The 18276-nt window shown below is 36.4% G+C and overlaps 1 protein-coding gene across 1 annotated transcript in view; it reads left to right on the top strand.

Annotated features, from left to right (window-relative positions):
- The window catches only part of LOC145692706 (antileukoproteinase-like), a 33024-nt gene extending 14974 nt beyond the window's left edge, over positions 1–18050 (top strand). Inside the window, exons 3-5 of the mRNA XM_081768116.1 lie at positions 3904–4032; positions 10678–10839; positions 17788–18050. Coding sequence (XP_081624242.1) covers positions 3904–4032; positions 10678–10839; positions 17788–17942 — 446 coding nt within the window. The 3' untranslated portion in view covers positions 17943–18050. The remainder of the gene's footprint in view (positions 1–3903; positions 4033–10677; positions 10840–17787) is intronic.
- The last annotated feature ends 226 nt before the right edge of the window (positions 18051–18276 follow it).

Here is an 18276-nt window from a genome sequence, read left to right as displayed (position 1 = left end):
GTTTCATTTTTTCTAGACGCCCTGCAGCGTATTTGTTTGTTTCTTTTACAATGCCCTGGAAAACGACAGTTGTAAAAAACAAACGAAAATATTCCAGGGGAGTAGCAAAACATTGTAAGTTGTAGTTTCTCATTCCCTCAGTTATTGTAAAATTATTTTTACGTACCTCATCATCATCATCATCATCCTTTACATTCATCCAACTTTCAGGCTCACCTGGGACGCCACTTCCACTACATTCACTATCCGAAAGATCACTTTCGTCACACGACACACTTTGATCCGAAAAATCACTTTCATCATCATTGGGAACTTCAAAATCACTGTCACAATCCGATATATTAGACAAGTCACTTTCAGAATCATCTTCATTCAGAATTGTTTCAATTTCCCCCTAGAACAGACTTCCGCTTCTTCTGTGAAGATACACCACTTCCCGAAGCTTCCATTGTGGTACACAAACATACACAAATGATTACATTCTTTCAAATGTAGAGCGTCTATCGAAACAGCACCATGGTCACTGAAATCCCAACAAATGGCAGGAGGATTGCCTTTTGGAAGTAGGCGCCTTGGCAGCGACATTCGAGTGGAAAAAGCCTCGAAATTCTAGTGTCGCCGTACCGGCGCCTTTCGATTTTTTGAGGAAAACCAGCATGTCGCCACAGTGGCGCTCTTCGAGTGGAAAGGGTTAACGCAATCTAACGCAATGATACACAATATCGCTGTAGTATTAGAAAATAGTAGGACGTTAATAATATTTTAACCCCATAAGATTGCTTAATTAACCAGCCCTAATTCTTCAAAACTGCATATTGTCGTTTCCCCAAGGAGATCGCACCTATCCTTTTAGGTCACCGATGATGACAAGGAGGAATTACTGCCGGAAGATGCACGTAGTACAGGATCTAAAGAACTGACATCGACTCCTTTTCCACGGATGCAGGGTTTGAATTAAAATTTAGACCCGTAACTTGGGAGGGGGAGATGTATAAAAATGATCGAAAATGAGCGATATTTGTGTCGAATTCATAGTTTTTGGAGGCCGTAAGTTGATTGGTGACACTTTTGGTGCACTTTATATCCTAAATGAAACATATTCTCTCCGTATGAAAAACGGGTTTTCTAGTTAATTTATTAAAAAGAAAATAACTGAATAGAATTGTTTGTTTAAAAGACTGCATATAAATCTGAGAATAAATGTAAAAATTACAGCAAAAAAATGTGTTATGTAACGAAGGCCTAAAGCCCCTCTTCTCCCCTTGTCACTCTTCGTTACGCAAGGCCGAACCCCCTCCCTCTTTGCCGCGTTACGTAATATGTGGACGACCCCTAACATTGTCACAGAAAAGTAGTATATTTAGCATGCACTACCAACTACGATTTCTTGGCTCTCTTTGCATCCCACTCAGAACCAAACTCTGTTCTCTACAACACCACTATATACCCTCACCAGGGGCGCACCTACATGTGGTCTACTGGGTCGGACCCCTGAACTTTCGTAACTCGACTAACATTTGTTGGCATTCTTAACATAACTATACTTGTTTAGCAGACAAATGATTGATGTACGGTAAAGATTTTATATTATTCCTTATCTGTACTCTTTCTTTTTTATATATAAAAACACTAGTTGTTTCAGAACCACTGCCCTGTGTTAAATTTGAGTTGAATTAACACAACCATTTTTTACAGTATACGATTTCGGATATTGATTTTGATTTTTTTAATTTGTCTTTTTCGTTTGAAATAATCAGAGTGGTTCGTGAGGAAAGTCACACAAATAAGTAAGAAAATGTCGTCACTTGAAACTAAGAGAATAAAAGTAATCTAATGCACAGAGCGATTATAAATTATTCGTCGGGTTTGAAAGAGTAGTATTGAAAACTGTTTAATACATACAGTAGCGAATGCTGCATGAAATTATGCAGAAACTGTCCAATTCATTTCTGTTTAATTAAAATAAGGACCAAAATTGATCCATATATCACTCGACAGCTGACATCAATGTAAACGACTGGATGCGTATTACGATGCGTAGTTTTTGAGAAAATCGAGAAAAGAAACTCATTTTATAACACTAAAACGTACGTCGTTCATTGCCAAAGCAAATTGGGAGTTAGGGGACTCAGTGGCTTAGTGGTAGAACTCTTACTTCTCATGTGTGAGGTTCCTGGTTCGTAGGGATGCGCACGAGACAGGATTTTCCTGACAAAATTCGAGTCGAGACACGGCTCTTCCAATAGAGGAATATATATTTTTCGAGTCGAGACATCACTTTTACAGCACATTTTCGAGACAAGACAGGCACAAATCTTGTCTCGTGCGCATCCCAACTGGTTCGATCCCAGGGCAAGTAAGCTTGTGGTACACAGCATCTTGTCTGTGGGTTCTCCCGGGACAATCCCATTTGCTCCCAATTTTTTTCATTTCACCAATGGTTGCATCACAATTCATTTGCTTCAATCATCGTCCCCCTTAGCCAAGAGGTCATTAACGTGACACGTTGAATTGAAAGATTTCATTTCAATTCATTTTACAAATTGAGTTTTTATCTTGCCAAAAAAGAAATATTGTTTATTTGTTTATGTATTGTACGAGGTGTGTTCAAAAAATATCGAACCTTATTTTTTTCCCCGCGTAAACCAATGACGTACGGCAGACTTTCTTCAGTGTAGATGTAGAGGGGACACTCATGCGCAGTCTTGAATCTTTTTCACGCCCACAAAAGGCGTCAGTCGCTTGCAGTCGGCCAACGAGTAAAGACGTGTAGTGAACGGTCGTCGAATTTCAGTTTTTTTTTTTTTGGTAAAATGACAGAAAAACTTGAGCGACGATATTGCAACAAATTTTGCCGAAGTCTTGGTGATACTCAAGCGGAAACCAGTCAATCGGATCTGTACATTCAATTTTAAACAAGAATTTGGGGATGAGGAGAGTGTCCGCGAAATTCGATTCAGGCTTTCATCAATTCTGTGTGTCGTCGGACTCCCTACTCACCCGACATGGATCCATGTGACTTTTGGTTATTTCCGAAGCTGAAAATGCCACTAAAGGGGACCCGATTTGAGTCAAAAGAAGACATCATGCGGAACGCAACGGTACAGTTGCTCACCATTCCTAAAACTGCGTTCCAGAAATGTTTCCAACAATGGAGGGAGCGCTGAGAAAAGTGTGTGTGCATTACCAAGGAGACTACTTTGAAGGGGATTAGTGTTTCGGAGTTGCAAATCAATAAATGTAGTTTTGCCAGATTCAATATTTTTGAACACACCTCGTATATGCAAAAGGTAATCATTTAACTAACATTTCATTTTCAGTTTAGCGTGTCCTTTCAACAGCGAGGCTATATGAGACGTGGATCTACGTCTCAATGTGAGATCCGAACCACATGAGCTTCCACCATTAATTGAAGCTGGGTCTCCCACGGTAAAAGTGGGTACGATAACTGCTTAACCATGAGGGAGCTCTCTTTTACCTAACAGTTAGCATATATTGTTGTTTGTGTTCTAACGGTGGCATAGAAAATTCTAAGTTGATGACTGTGCAGTGTTGGGCAAATTTTTACCGAATTAACAATTAACCCAACTAATATGAAGTTTAATTGCTAGTATCAACTAAAAAATTAACATAAATAAAGGTCAATTATTAATTCCAATTGATCATTAATCAATGGGAATAAATTGCAATTAATCAGTCAATTGAAATTGATTCGTGTGGAAAGTAATTGCAATTAAATTCAATCATTGAATTGTCATTAAATATAATTTAAAATTAATTAATTCAGTTCCAATTTATTTCCACAGCAATTACTTCCAATTGATTGATTAATTGCAAATGATTTTCATTAATTAATGCGCAACATTGTACTGTAGTTTATATATTTATCATTCTTTTTATCAGAGCGCTGTCGTAATCCGTGTTCAATCACTGAATGTCCTCCAGGAACCACCTGCATACATAGACAGCCATTTTTATGTATCTTAAGACCAAGAAGATGCTGTCCTATCGCAGTATGTAAAACAGGAACAGGTATGTATTTCTGTTCATATTATTCTTTCTCATATAACCAATTATAGAATATTCATTGCACAATTATATCATAGAAAAGATTTTCTTACTACCTATATTTTAAATTAGTGATGAGCACAAATCAGTTCTTTTTCTTTTTTCGGTTTTAGAAAAATACTGAAACCGATTTTAGGAAAGTTTAAAAAAAATTTGAAGCTTTTTCTGAAAGGCTGTTTTCTATCCAACAACCTTGGTTTTCTATCAAATTGATTTCAACTTTCTTTCAAATATTTGCTTCAATGAAAACGGACCGGTATTGTAGAAAACCCAAATGTCGGTTCTTTTCTACAAACCGGTTTCCGTATTTTTTTTTATAAAAACCGGTTTTAGCCATTCTTAACTTTAATATACAGCAAAGTTGTGATAACCCAATGGCGGCTCGAGTCTACGTTTCATCTGTTTCAAGAAAATAAATGAAAGGTATGGCTTTCTTTTCCTTTTTAACACTAAACGTAACAGGAAGAATGTACGTACTTAGCCATTATAATACATCTGAATCGAAATATAACTTTTAACTTAGCATATTTTGTCTTTAACTTTTCGGCTAGTAAGGCCTTTCTGAGAGATAAGGGCGTAGCTCAGACCCTATAACTAACTTAGACAGAAAAGAATAAGCAGGAGAGGAGAGAGGAAGAACGATTCTACATACAACATAAGCAAATTCAGCTAACAAAGGCGTCAGAAAAGTGGACAAGGAATATGAATAATGTTTGCAAGTGTGGTTCTGTGGTTCTGATTTTGTTCTGGTCTGCATTATACTGTAAATTGATCATTACTATAGTAAAGGAGGTAGTTTGTGAGGTCGATTTTAGTGAAAATTCGTCTATAGTGAACTTTAAACATAATTTCCGGTAAGTTACGAAATTAACTAGTCTCACACTTTTCTCATTCTCCAATTTTATGATGTGTTTGTAGTCGCAATGTGTACCCAGACTTTGCCTTCGCTCCAGTCTCCCACACTGAGAAAAATCCGTTCTCCGGACAGCGGTATATCGTACAAATATACAGAATCCTCTTGCTTACTGCAGAAATCAGTACGGAGCATGCGTTATCCGTACGCTACATAGGCACTGCCCTTAGATGTTACATCATGCTGTTGCAGAATGTCTGATATCTAATAGTCTTCCTTGTATTACATACATATATGTATGTTACCTTCGTCAGCTATATGTTATATACGTCCATTTGCATGTGACATCCTGACCGCCTATATTGTTTCATACAGAAAGTACGTACAGATGGAACAGTTATACAGAAAGTATTATAAAATATGCGTTTGCAGTTATACGTTTGCTGTACGTAAAGTCCAAAAATTACAGGATTTTCAAATGTAACATACGATTTTATGTACGCCACATACATTTTTTTCTCAGTGCACGTTGGCCTCGCATCGACTATTTTCTTACAATTTCTACTTTTTCTTAAAACACATTTTTGTCAACGATCCAAAGCAAAGAAGTTGCGGTTGTTTTCAATTTTAAAACGACCGCCATTTAGAAATAAGATGGAGTATATAAAGAAACGATCGAAAGGAAAGTTATAGAGATCCTTATGAAGATTAAGAAACACTTTTCTATTTTCCGTCTAGCTTAAGGAAGTTACGGGTATTTTATATTTTCAAACGACCGCAATTTGAATCAAAATGACGGATACGACTAACCAAGAAATGAAACCAAGTACTCTACCTAGCCAATGCTCATGTCGTGTATCATCTTGATACGATCAAACTTGTGACTGCTATCGTATGAAAAAGATTCGCAATACCCATAAATGCGGTAATATCTAGGTTAAATATGATATATATTTTTTTCTGTATATTTCCTGCAAGTACCATACGGGTCGGGAAGAATGTATGTGTATTTTGTTGCTTTGTTTGTAATCGTGCGATTGATCCATTACCGACCAATCAGGATCTTCAATGATAGAAAGATACGAGGAGTTTTAATGCATTGTCATTTAACAGTTACAAGGAATGGAGAGTATTCTTCATTCCTCCACAGGGCAAAAGTCTTCAAATTTGAATGTAGTCCTAATAGTAAATGATTAACGTCTTAATCTATGAGTCACGTAGATCCTAATAATAAATTGTCGTGCAAGTAAATGTCTGCCTACACTATCGGTTACCTGTATAACGTAGTCCTGGAATAGTTCCATAAATATAATATGAAGTTGGAATGGTTGATAGGCAAATTCAATAATAATAATAATAATAATAATAATAATAATAATAATAATAATAATAATAATAATAATAATAATAATAATAATAATAATAATAATAATAATAAACGTAAGCTATTACAACTTTTAATTAGTGTACAGTAGGCCGACTACTCCAGTGGAACAGTACTTGTATTATTAAATAAAATTCAATAAACACATCAGAATTAATCATATTTTTAACCAACTTCAGAAAAAAAGAAGGTTCTTAGTTTGATGTGTATGTGTGTATGTTTGCGTGTATGTACGTATGTTTGCCATTATCTCGATAATTGTTGGTCGTATTTCCATGCGGTTTTCACTAATCGAATAAGCTATTCTAACAAAATTAAAATCTAATAATGCATTCATTAATTTAAAAAAAAAAAAATCCAACGCCTGAGAAAAAAACTATCCTAAAATACACTGCAACCAGGAATTCAAAAAAAGTAAGGTGGGTTGTATATAACCGGGGGTAAGAACCCTTTTCAACCCGCTTTCTCCGATCCGAATGATTGAACACTGTTAATGGATGTTTAGGTCACTGGCGATGTCATGACTGTTTACATGGCGGTCTTGTTCAACTTTCGCCAGAATATCGTCCACTCTTTCTGTGATTAATCACCTACTGGGGAAAACATCTTGAACATAGAAATTTCTAGGATGAAATCAACTGTTTTACTGACCTTTGTGTCTGTTTTCCCTGTTTGAAGTACTTAGTATCCGCAGCCTACTAAAAGCAAACATATAGGAAGTCATGATAAGCATTGGTACAGGCTTACATCTTCTTTTAAGAGTCGGACGTTTGTCATAATGGGCGACATTGAGAGAGAGAGAGAGAGAGAGAGAGAGAGAGAGGAGGGAGAGATACAGGGTGGCCCAAAAGTAGGTATACATCCCTGCATTGATCAAGTATGACATTCTACCTTATAGGTTTATTTGCTTCGGCTGTTCCGAGCTTAAGATACAAGTAAAAAAAAAAAAAAAGCATTAAGAATAAATAATAAAGAAACTAAGTCTACCTGATGGATAACAACAAGAAATGATATGATATAAAAAGCAATGAGCTGATCAGTACGGGACTGTATACGTACTTTTGGGCTACTCTGTATTCAGATATGGGGACAAACAGGGCTACGTTCACACATGCAGGCTTAATAAGTGATCAGACAACATCCATAATCTGAGAAAAATTGTGATTAAGTTTCTGAGTCGAAACTATGAGCATGACGCCGGTAGTTGTCGAATTAAGATGAACTCTTTTTGAAGGATCACATGATTGCGCAGGGAGAGAAAGATTTTAATATTTGGAGAATGAGGAGTTAAAAAAAAAAAAACTCTCAGCTTGCGGAGACCATGTTCTCGCATATCTCAAAAATGCTAAATCTTACGAAGTATAACAATTAGAAATATACAGAATATTCTTACTTTTATTAGAAATGTTTATTTATTATAAATACTCAAACAGGCGTTGTAACGTGTCGAAAAACCAATGTGAAAGGTGCATGGTAGAAAAGTGCATGGAATACATGTAAAGCGAAATACACGGAATATATGAATGAAAAGCTTGTATACAAATACACGATTTCCGCTCATATCTATTCTGTCTAGCAATACAAAACTTGGTACACACATTTCTTATTCCCTATAGTATTTTTGGAGATACATTTGGATTGTGTGTTTCTACACGGGCCTGTTCCAGAGGTGTCCAAAGTTGATGGGAGGGATTTCTGGAAGGAATTTCCCCGACATTCTCTCAATTTTCCCTGTTTATGTACGTTATCAACCCCGATACCGATAGAACCCCTGGCAAGCTTGTTTCATGCTGAAAAGAATGAACTATAAACCATGACTTTCCAATAAACAGTGTTGATGGAATAGCTGTTTCACTGCGAGTCTAGATTTTCTTTATACTAACAGGGTCAATGGGCCCCAGGGTCTTACTCCATTGTCCATGGCACCTAATTTTTTGTGCATGAACATATCTTTGTTATGTTTATCGAATGGACTAGATTTGATTAGGAAGTCGCGTTGACAGGTTCGTGTCCTTTCCTTGTTAGGTTGGTAAAAATACGAAAGCTGATAAAAGGGTATAGGAGTTGGAAGGATCTAAAACTAACATAGTAATCTATGGAAAATCTTATTTTTGCGTTAGTCTCGATCTTCTATAAGCTCTTCTTGCTAGTTTTGCGGCCAACACGTGTATCTTTGGTGCATGTGATACCGGGTTCGATTCAAGACGGATATTACAAAATTTCACAATAATTAATTTTTATTGAATATCCGTCTCCTTTAGCATATAAGGAATAATTATGGAATGAAAACAAACAAACATTTTCATTTCCTAACCTTCTACAATATATTTGACTGAGAAAATTTGATTCTTCACAAAATCACAATTTTTCTTAGAATGTGGATGTTTGTCGATCATTTGTTTCTCCAATTCTAACAGGGGCGTCATTTAGAGAGGGGCAGGAGGGGGCAATTTCCCCCCCCCCCCAGAGTTTGAGGATTACATATAGTTTCATAGATTGCCTACTAATATACTAGTACAAAATGTGAAAGTCATATGTCGGTGGTGATCTTGCCCCCTCCAAGCGAAGTCTGAAATGACGGCCCTAAATTCTAACCTTGCATATGTGAATGTATCCCTTTTTTAATCTCTCTCTCTCTCTCTCTCTCTCTCTTGCTCTCTCTCTCTCTTGCTCTCTCTCTCTCTCTCAATGTCGTCCGCTATGAACTCATATGGTCTTGGGTCAAATCTCCCATTCTTAGTACCAGATATAAGCGTTCTAACAATGGTCAATCGTGACTGTCTATAGATTTGTTGTCAGTACTCTGCGGATATTTAGGCATTTCAATATTAAACATAAACGAAAAAATTAGTAAAATAAGAAATAACATATGCTTCAAAAGTACTCAAGAATTATATGAACATTTCTATGTAGTTACTGACAAAAAGAAAATTAATCACTGAAGAACACTAATTTATTTCAATAGTTTGTAATGAAACAAATCCAGGCTTATTTATCTCCAGATAGGAAGAAGGAGTATACAGTGAGAAGTCGAAAATCCGAACAAATTGTGACCATAGGTATTTCGTATTTTCAAATTATTCGGAGTTTCGAAAATAACCACGAAAATGTCATTTAGGCTCAAATATATTGTACGGTATACTCTTTTATCGATACAGTGGTTACACAGTGCATACAGTAATCATAATACGGTACGTAAGACTACTTACATATAATGTTTCTGAAGAACCTGCTCGTACACTAAATTACACCGTTCTTGTAACTCACACTTAAAACTTAACTTGTATGGGCCTAAGGGTAAATAAAAATAAAAATATGTATGACAAACAATTACATATTAATGAGCTTTTGTAAAAACACTGACTTCACACAAAGAAAATTGAATTAGTGTACTGTCACTAGCTTCTAAGGACCGCATCAGATTTTTTACGTTCGGATTATCGGTGCCCTACTGTATTACGTCATAGTAACAATGAGTTGACGATAGCTCCTTTAAACAATTTACATCTTTACCGAAATAAAATTGTAAAATGTAGCGCAGTTTTGTGGTAAATTCACTCATCTTCGCGACGCAACATCTTAGTCTGATTTTAAAAATTCCAACATTTTGCACATCCACTAGCCTCAACTACCGTATTAGTTGTTAAATGATGTTAGGCCATACCCGCTGCGACTGATAAACCTTGCTATTTGAGACACTAACCCTATCTCATGAGCAAAAGGATAACTACATTTTAGACTATACGTGATATTTTGTTGTGGCTTTCACTAATTTAATTAGCTATTTTCAAGGAAGGCTGTTGCCTATAATTAAGAAATATAGGAATTTGATATCAAGTATGTTTCGTAGAAAGACCTATTTTATAAGGAGTTTGTCTTACTTTTAGTTTAGGTATCTAAGTAAACTACTGGGTAATGTAAAAATAAAAAAAATAGATGGAAAATAACTGACTTCAAAAACAGATACTAAAAAGCAAAAAATAAAGAATTTGTATATTAAAAAAAGACTTTATAAATAAAAAAACAAATAAAAACTGAAAACTTTTTTTAACAATTATGAACCGATTTCAAAATAGGGTACAAAAAGGCAAAAGAGAAAAAGAATAAAAGCTCTTAATAATAATAACTAAGAGTTTGAAAGCAGAAAATAATTTATGAAATTGTGCTAAGCCGAACATGTTAATTAATAACTCATATAACTATCATAAAAATAATTTTGTATTAGGCATGGCAGGACTTCACTTTTTTTAAAAATCACAGTAACAAATTGTTTTCTGCTTTCAAACGCTGTGTTATTATTATCTTCTTTCTAGCGCTTTTATTATATTTTAAGAGCAGTTTTTTCATTTCCTTTATTATTTTTATTTTATAGTGGAAAAATCAAAGCCTGGAATCTGCCGTCGTATATCAGGAGGAAGCGGGTCTTGTAGAAATGAATGTACCGATGACTTAGACTGCCCTGGGAGGCAGAAATGTTGCAGCAACGGTTGCGGGAGAACATGTCAATATCCCGAGACTGTGACCGAGATTGGAAGTAAGTACCCTTTTTATGTAATAGGTAAAGTACCAAATGATTTATCTAGTTTAATTCAAAATATAGGGTGTCCCATAATGAACGAAACTTTTGAAATGCCCGCCATTTCTATTCTAGAAAGTTGGCAGCACTGAACATTGCACGATCTTCAACTGTTATCTTTTCAGAATTCATCGCATGCTGGGTCTGAAAATATTCAATTGTTGTGAATGTTGGCGAACAGGTTTCATCCGATTTACAGCAACATTATCACTCACGATGGCGATATTTTCCGCAGAACGATTAACACAAGCATGCTCTGAGAGCTTAATATCCAAAACCAAACAGGTTTTCTCAAATTTATTCATTTATTTATTTCATAAGGACAACACAACAGGCTTAATACCCAGTTACAGTGTCGTATACATAATTTAATTATTAACATACACTATTATACATACATTATATACGTACACAAATATACGTCGTCTAATTACGTATACATAAATTTATTGCCTGACAATTCTTTTAAACTTGTTTTCTGACATACTTAACACATCTACTACATGAACTCTAATCATTTCGTTATATGAAGCACACATTCTCCACAAAAGAGACTTATGTAATATGTTAGTTCTTGCTTTTCTACAGTAAAATGTCCCCGTATTTGCTGTTCTAGTCTTACCTGTTGGGACACGTAATAACACTAACTAACTAACTAACTCTATGGCCTATGGAACCCGGAGGTTCAATGCCGCGTTCACAAAAGCTCTCCACTGACTTCTATCCTTAGCTAACTGCATCCAGTTTCTACTTTGTATTCCAATCTCTGCGAGATCCATCTTAATATTGTCCTCCCATCTGCGCCTTGGTCTTCCTAATGGTCGTTTTCCGATTGGTCTTCCAGTCAAGACTTTGAAAGCGTTTCTACTTTCTTCCATTCTAGCTACATGACCCGCCCACCTAAGCCTTCTAGACTTGACGACCCTAACAATGTTGGATAAACCATATAAATTATGTAGTTCCTCGTTTTGAAGTTTCCGCCATTCCCCATTCCCGTTCCTCTTGGGTCCGAATATTCGTCTCAGGACTATGTTCTCGAATACTTTCAGTCTATGTTCTTCCCTCAGAGTAAGCGACCATGTTTCGCAACCATACAGAATAACAGGCATGATTATCGTTTTGTATAGTTTAAGTTTCAAATTCCTCGACAGAATTCGCGACGACAAGAGATTTTGAGCCGAATAGTAACACGAATTCCCTGCTTTTAGTCGACATTTAATTTCTCCGTGAATATGATTTTAATCTGTTAATATTGATCCTAGATATTTGAAACTATCCACTTTATCAAAAGTATTATTTAATATTTTAACGCATCCATAATTTGCTGTATTCCGGTCCCGACGCACTTCCATGTATTTAGTTTTCTCTGCATTTACTTCTAAACCCATGTCCCTGCAAGCGTTTAATAAGATCTCTGCATTTCTTTCTATTGTTCTCCTATCATCCCCTATTAAATTTACATCATCAGCATATGCCATAACCTGGTGAATACCGTTCAACTCTAGACCCTGGTTGCTATCTTTGATTTTCCTTATAGCGTATTCCAGAACGAAGTTAAATAATAATGGCGACAACGCATCTCTTTGTTTCAGGCCATTTTCGACGTGAAAACTCGTGGACAAAAATTTTCCTATTCGTGGGCAAATATTTCGACGTAATAACACTTCTGAAACTAATTCTGAACAATCAACTTTACCGTTTAATAATTCATGTAAGAACAACAAATCAAAAAACATTTTTTTTTAATGTTTGAAAATTAAAATTCTTTAGTAAGTCTTCACAGGGGACATACTTTGGGTAGAAACCGGTTTTCTTGTATGCAAGCATTTTTAAGAATTTAAATTGTATATTTTCTATTGCATCACTGTATTTAGTGATATTTGGTGTCCAAACAGTACAACAGCATTCTAATTTTGACCTCAAATACGAAAAATATAACCTAATGAATGTTGATACTTTGTAGAAATCCTGTCCTATCCTATAAATTAAACCTAGGTTTCTATATGCACTACTCGTTATCGCGTCAATGTGTTGAGTAAAGGTTAATTTGCTATCGAATATAACTCCTAGATCTTTGATAGTATTCGGGGTAGACAAGGAAGTGCCATTTACTGTATAGGTAAAGTTAATTGGATTTTATTTCCTCGTGAAAGGTACAGATTTACATTTGGACACATTCAGGACTAACTTATTCTTATCACACCATATTTGAACTCTCTCTAGATCCTGTTGAAATTTCACGCAGTCATCAATTGAACTTACTTTGGAGTACAATTTGAGATCGTCGGCAAAAAGAAGAACTTGAGAAGTTTTAATACACAGAGGAATATCATTAATAACAAGAAGAAACAACAGAGGACGTAGATTAGATCCTTGAGGGACTCCTGATAAAGTACTAAATTTTTCAGTAACAAATCCTTTATGTGAAACATATTGTTTTCGGTTATGCAAGTATGATAAAAGATACTCCATTGCTTGTTTCGAAAAATTCAGAGATGCTACTTTTAGTAGCAAGACATCATAATCAACGACGTCAAATGCCTTGCTAAAATCAGTATAAACGACATTTACTTGACCGCCTTTATCTAATTCTGTTACTATAAAATTTGTTAAAATTGATAAGTTTGTCGAAGTAGACCTATTACGTAATAAGCCGTGTCGATAATTTGAAAGAACAGGTTTTACACGACTTAAAATTCGCGCATATAATATACTTTCAAGAATTTTTGCAAAAGGCGACAGAATAGCAATTGGCCTGAAAATTTCTATTTCTCTCTTGTTTCCAGATTTTGGTAATGGACAGACTAAACTTTCTTTCCACTTATCTGGGAAAGTGTTTGTTCTAATAGAAATATTAAATATATCACGAAGTGGGTATTTAAATATATATCACTGCAACCTTTCACAACCTAAGGGGGAATCTCATTTACCAATCAATGTCATCACAGTCGATTCATTCCGTGCGTTACATTCACCAGAAATTCCACGAAGTTTGCGAACAGTCTCTGCAAAACATTCACCACATTTGTATTAAGTTTTCACTGTGAAAAACACGCCGTTCCGTCGTAAAACGCTTCATTCCTACCTGTACAGAAAACAGGTGAACATCATGGGCTGTTCGGCGTTCCGTGACTACTAACTACAAAGACAACCAATCAAAATCGTGTAACGTTCAGGGGTGCCAACTTACTAGAACACAAACGGCGGACATTCAAACGTTGCATTCTTTATGGGAACGCAATACGATATGGTTACACCAGTAGAAACAAAACTGTGTGGTCCAGACCCAAATCAACGTATCGAAATTTCTCAGTTTTTCGTAGGTTTCGTAGATTCACGTCTCATATAGCCTTCCTGCTGAAAGGGGTGCTAAATTGGAAATCAAATTAAATACACTATGTAATCAAAAGTATCCGAACACTCCCAAAAACATACGATTTTCATATTAGGTGCATTGTGCTGCCACCTACTGCCAGGTACTCATTATCAGTGACCTCAGTAGTCATTAGACATCGTGAGAAAGCAGAATGGGGCGTTCGGCGGAATTCATGGACTTCAAACGTGGTCAGGTGATTGGGTGTCACTTGTGTCAGAAGTCTGTACGCGAGATTTCCACACTCCTAAACATCCCTAGGTCCACTGTGTCTGATGTGGTAGTGAAGTGGAAAAGTGAAAGGACACGTACAGCACAAAAGCGTGCAGGTCATTCTCGTCTGTTGACTGACAGAGACCGCCGACAGTTGAAGAGGGTCGTAAAGTGTTTTAGGCATCCATCCATCCACACCATCACACAGGAATTCAAACTGGTTCAGGATCCACTCCAAGTACTATGACAGTTAGGCGTGAGGTGAGAAAACTTGGATTTCATGGTCGAGCGTCTGCTCATAAGCCACACATCACGCAGGTAAATGCCAAACGACGCCTCGCTTGGTGTAAGGAGCGTAAACATGGGACGATTGAACAGTGGAAAAACGTTGTGTGGAGTGACAAATTACGGTACACAATGTGGCGATCCGATGGCAGGGTGTGGGTATGGCGAATGCCCGGTGAACGTCATCTGTCAGCGTGTGTAGTGCCAACAGTAAAATTCGGAGGTGGTGGTGTTATGGTGTGGTCGTGTTTTTCTTGGAGGGAGATTGCACCCCTTCATGTTTTGCGTGGCACTCTCACAGCGCAGGCCTACATTAATGTTTTAAGCATCTTCTTGCTTCCCACTGTTGAAGAGCAATTTGGGGATGGCGATTGCATCTTTCAACACGATCGAGTACCTGTTCATACTGCACGACCTGCGGCGGAGTAGCTACACGACCATAACATCCCTATAATGGATTGGCCTGCACAGAGTCCTGACTTGAATCCTATAGAACACCTTTGGGATTTTTTGGAACTCCGACTTCGTGCCAGGCCTCACCGACCTACATCGATACCTCTCCTCAGTTCAGCACTCCGTGAAGAATGGGCTGCCAGTCCCCAAGAAACCTTCCAGCGCCTGATTGAAAGTATGGCTGTGAGAGTGGAAGCTGTCATCAAGGCTAAGGGTGGGCCAACACCATATTGAATTCCACCAGTATTAATGGAGGGCGCCTCGAACTTGTAAGTCATTTTCAGCCAGGTGTCCGGATGCTTTTGATCACATAGTGTATGTTTACTTTTACGATTGCATTTCTTTGCAAGTATTAAGAGAATATAATTATATTTTTAGTTCTAGGTGGGGATAGTTAACTTTGACTCTCAACCCTTTGTATAGAAGGTCGTTTCAGATTTATGGTTATGAATTTGACACTTTTACTAGCATAATAAATCCCGTAATATCATTAGTTATGCTCGATGAGCAAACCCTACATCAGTTTCCACTGCGGAAGTCTGTGTTGTAGCACAACGTAACGGCGTGTGTTCCATTTCTGTTGTTAAATTTTCCGTGTGGCTGAACACCTTGTCCTGGTGAAAGACAACGCGAGATGTGTTGCTGCCATATAGAAATAGGGTTGCCATTCGTCCCGGAAAATCCGGGACAGTCACGGAATCGAGATCTGCGTCCCGACGTCCCGAAAATATTTCTCGGGTCTCTTAGATGTCCCGGATTTCAGCCAAGAAGAAAGGAAGGTAATATTATATAGTTTGAGTTTTTCACAGGATTAGGTATATAATTATTCCCTTCAACTACTGAGTATGGCAATCCAAAAGTTGAAAAAGAGGTCATGATGACGTAAGCATAATGCGAGTTATTGAGTTGCTAGTTTGTTAAAAATAACAGGAATAAAGATTAAATGAGAGAAGTTCTTTGAAGATAACAAACCCTGCCAAAACACATTGCCAATGAATTAACCGTTCTAAAAAGATGATACAACACTAACACACAAAACGTGTGAAAGGAAACATCATAAATTGAATGAGTTAAAACAGATTCTGAAAGCCACGAAACATAAGAGATCCTGAGAAATATTTGCTTACCAGGGGGGGTGGTGGTAAATCATCTGCTTACGTTTGCTTAACTAGGGGGGAGAAGGTCTACTAAAAATGACTAAAATTGACTTAAAATGTGATTACTTTAATACTTGAGCAACACTATCTAATGGAAGAAAGTTAGTTAGTAGGTAACACTTCCTTTCATTTTAAGCATTTCAAAGATTTTTCGTAATTTAGTAGCGTCCCAGATTTTCAACTTTGAAATATGGCAACCCTATATAGGAATGGAATATCATGGTGGTGTAATGACTCCAAAATGTTCTTCCGGACTGTAACTGCATTGATTTTAGTATTTTCGTTCACTCTGTGCAGCGTAAGTTTGTTGTTAGAGTCTATGGCAGTAACAACCATAAACCCGCGATTATTATATTTCCACAAATACAGTATATCCATGCATTGTCCAAAATCACTCCAAATTTTCACCAGTTACCTGCAACATATCGTCTTTCCAAGTTTTGCAATTTTATACGTTGTCATGTGTAGTATATGCGATCTGACAGGACCGATTTTAATCTCCCCGGTGCCCTAGGCACATCAAATTGTTACGCCCCTCTACTATTTCTAGAGCACCCTCCTCCTTCAGTTATTAGCTTGCCAGTCTTGGCAGGGTAATCACATGACAAGATATTCCCATGCATATACAGGAGATTGAAATTTATTGAGCGCGCTTTAAATAATACATGAACTCATCAAAAGTATTTTATAATTGTTATTTTCTTTCTTTTTTTATTCATTTATCATGTTGATGTTTAGTTTATCATATTGAGTGACAAGCTAGTAGTTTCAAATGGACGAAGATTGCACTTATAGGTTTCTCGTAAATTGTTATGATTAAAAAGTGCACAAGGAATCATATCCACATTCTCGGCTTTTGTCTGCTAATAGCAGAATACAAAACACGTAGTTTTCCGAATATTAGTACAGTTAATAGTTTGTTTTCACCTCCCAGTTATCTTCAGACAACAGTCCTTAAGTATTCTTATTTATCAAGTGATATTAATATATTTTCAATTAACAAAACAAAATTATACGTATCGCATTTACATTAGCCGCCAAGGTCCAGTTTGTTTGTAATCAGGAAGCTCAACCAGGAACGGAAACGACGTTTTCTGCACCAGCATATTTTAATTGTTTTCTTTTTTCGCCCTCCAATTTTGCGCCCCTAAATCTTTGGCGCCCGAGGCACGTGCCTAACGTGCTCAACCAGAAAAGCGGTCCTGCGATCTGATATTATCTTGAAGCAATTTTATGCCATATTCCGTATGCAGTACTCTTGATTTGTAATGCATAATTAAGCTTGTATACTGTAAGCTTCAGATTGTTAAGTTACATTTGTGCGTAGTATTCAACAACATTGATTCGTTTTGGAAGCAATTTTTAATGTAGAGAATGCTAGTAATTTACTAATAAAAACGTCTGTATTTGTGTTTTTATTTTTAGAGAAACCTGGCCGATGTCCACCAATTCCTCCAGACGTTTTAGGACCAGATTTTTTGGACTCTTGTATGGAATTATGCTTTTCAGATTTCGATTGTGAAGGCAGACAGAAGTGTTGTGGAAATGGATGTGGCCATTCTTGTAAGAAACCTGTATAAAAAATTAAGTTAATAAAATAATTTATTCATGTTTTATTTATGTTTGTATATGTGATATTGAATGCATGTTAATTTTTTTTGTAAAATAAAAACAAAAATCAACTACAATCCTATTTTATTATTCAGTATAACAAATAGCACTATCTCTACAATAATTCTAATCTAAAAAAGAATTCTACTGCTTTGTGCATTTACTGTCAATATATATATATATGTTCCAGTTGCATTTTAATGATAATTATATTGTTTTAAAATCTTTTTGAATTTTGTCTCAGTTTCTGTACAGCATCTTTCATAACGCCTTGCTATCATATTAATTTCCTCTGTACCATTC

Source organism: Thermobia domestica, chromosome 8, assembly GCF_964235325.1.
Source record: "Thermobia domestica chromosome 8, izTheDome1.hap1.1, whole genome shotgun sequence".
In the NCBI taxonomy this organism is placed as follows: domain Eukaryota; kingdom Metazoa; phylum Arthropoda; class Insecta; order Zygentoma; family Lepismatidae; genus Thermobia; species Thermobia domestica.
The sequence above is the reverse complement of the archived record's forward strand: the minus strand, read 5'-3'. Positions and strand labels throughout refer to the sequence as shown.